At 52.7% G+C, this 1,128-nt stretch overlaps 2 protein-coding genes across 4 annotated transcripts in view; both read left to right on the top strand.

Annotated features, from left to right (window-relative positions):
• DHRS13 (dehydrogenase/reductase 13) overlaps window positions 1–377 on the top strand; it is a 4,857-nt gene extending 4,480 nt beyond the window's left edge. Inside the window, exon 3 of the mRNA XM_035900561.1 lies at window positions 355–377. Within this exon, the coding sequence (XP_035756454.1) occupies window positions 355–377 (23 nt within the window). The remainder of the gene's footprint in view (window positions 1–354) is intronic.
• The window catches only part of FLOT2 (flotillin 2), a 20,333-nt gene continuing 19,249 nt past the window's right edge, over window positions 45–1,128 (top strand). Inside the window, exons 1-2 of one of the 3 annotated variants that reach the window (XM_035900653.1) lie at window positions 45–479; window positions 750–1,033. In XM_035900653.1, coding sequence (XP_035756546.1) covers window positions 939–1,033 — 95 coding nt within the window. In that variant the 5' untranslated portion in view covers window positions 45–479; window positions 750–938. Of the gene's footprint in view, window positions 480–502; window positions 1,034–1,128 lie in introns of those variants that run through there. The other 2 variants (XM_009645168.2, XM_035900654.1) reach the window with 2 other exon arrangements.

The raw sequence follows: 1,128 nt of genomic DNA, 5'->3' as shown, positions 1-1,128 counted from the left end.
CTCTGGGCCACTGCCAGCAGCCTTTGCCTTGGATTCCCAAAGAGCCACCCCATTCCTGGGGGGCAGGTTGGCTTTGCTGGGAAAGGGGAGCCGGGTGTGAGCATCCTGCTGGGGCAGAGTACCACAGGCCTGTCCCTGGGTTCCCTTGGCATCCATCATATCCTACAGGTGCTTCGTTACTAGCACATCACCCCGGCCTCTCGGTGGTGCTGATGCTGGATGCAGCCAATGCCCATCAGCTATGTGTAATGTTATCGTCAAATGAGCTGGTTGCTTAGGTTAGGGTTAAATAAACCAGCAGTGAAATCCCCTGTGTCCGATTCAACCTGTAGCTGCTTCAATACTCTGCTGAAGCTCTGGAGTGCACTTTGGCGTAGACAGGGCTGCATGCGGACAGGACTTAATTACCGTCAGGTGATGTAACGGCTTGCTGTAAGAACACACTTCACTCTGCCTGACAGACTGTGGCCAAGTGCAAGGTAATAACCAGGTCAGACACAGAATTTTCTTGTTCCATGTGCCCTCAGTCACGTTACATCCTTTCTGTCAACACGGGACTAGTTTTGTGGCAAGCGCTGTGATGCTCAGATCTAAACTTGCCTGGCAGAAAGTGTGTGTGAACGTCGATGATGTCGGTTCTGCCGTGCATGTGAAACGACGTCGTTACGGTTTTGGAGGCAAAGCCTCCAGCGGGCTGTGGTGCTTGCTTGTGGCTGGTCTTTTATCAGTTCATCTCTCTTGGATAACAGACCTGTTACGGGAATTACTGAGGAGATGCCAGAAGCAGGCAGCAGTTTTGGAAACAAATAGGCCCGCTGTGGCGGCTGCTTCTAAGGAGCTACAAACCGCACCCACTAGCTGCCTGGAGCAGCAGTATTCCTTGCAGTTTTCCTGGTCTTCTGCACATCTCTGCAGTTCCCAGCTGGGACCTAGACCTGATGATGCTCTTCCCTCCAAAAAGACCCCTGTTAAAATCGGCGCTGCATGGTGAAATGCCACGTCTGGCGGGAGGAACCAGGAAGCCGTGCTCCAGGTGTGCCGGGATGCCCTTCAGTCTTAAAAGCTTGGGTTTGCTTCTGTTCAGCTCTGAAGTTTACAAAACATGGCTTGCTGGATGAGCCAGCAGGA

This window comes from Egretta garzetta, unplaced genomic scaffold (genome assembly GCF_000687185.1).
Source record: "Egretta garzetta isolate BGI_Z169 unplaced genomic scaffold, ASM68718v1 scaffold108, whole genome shotgun sequence".
Taxonomy (NCBI): domain Eukaryota; kingdom Metazoa; phylum Chordata; class Aves; order Pelecaniformes; family Ardeidae; genus Egretta; species Egretta garzetta.
The sequence above is the reverse complement of the archived record's forward strand: the minus strand, read 5'-3'. Positions and strand labels throughout refer to the sequence as shown.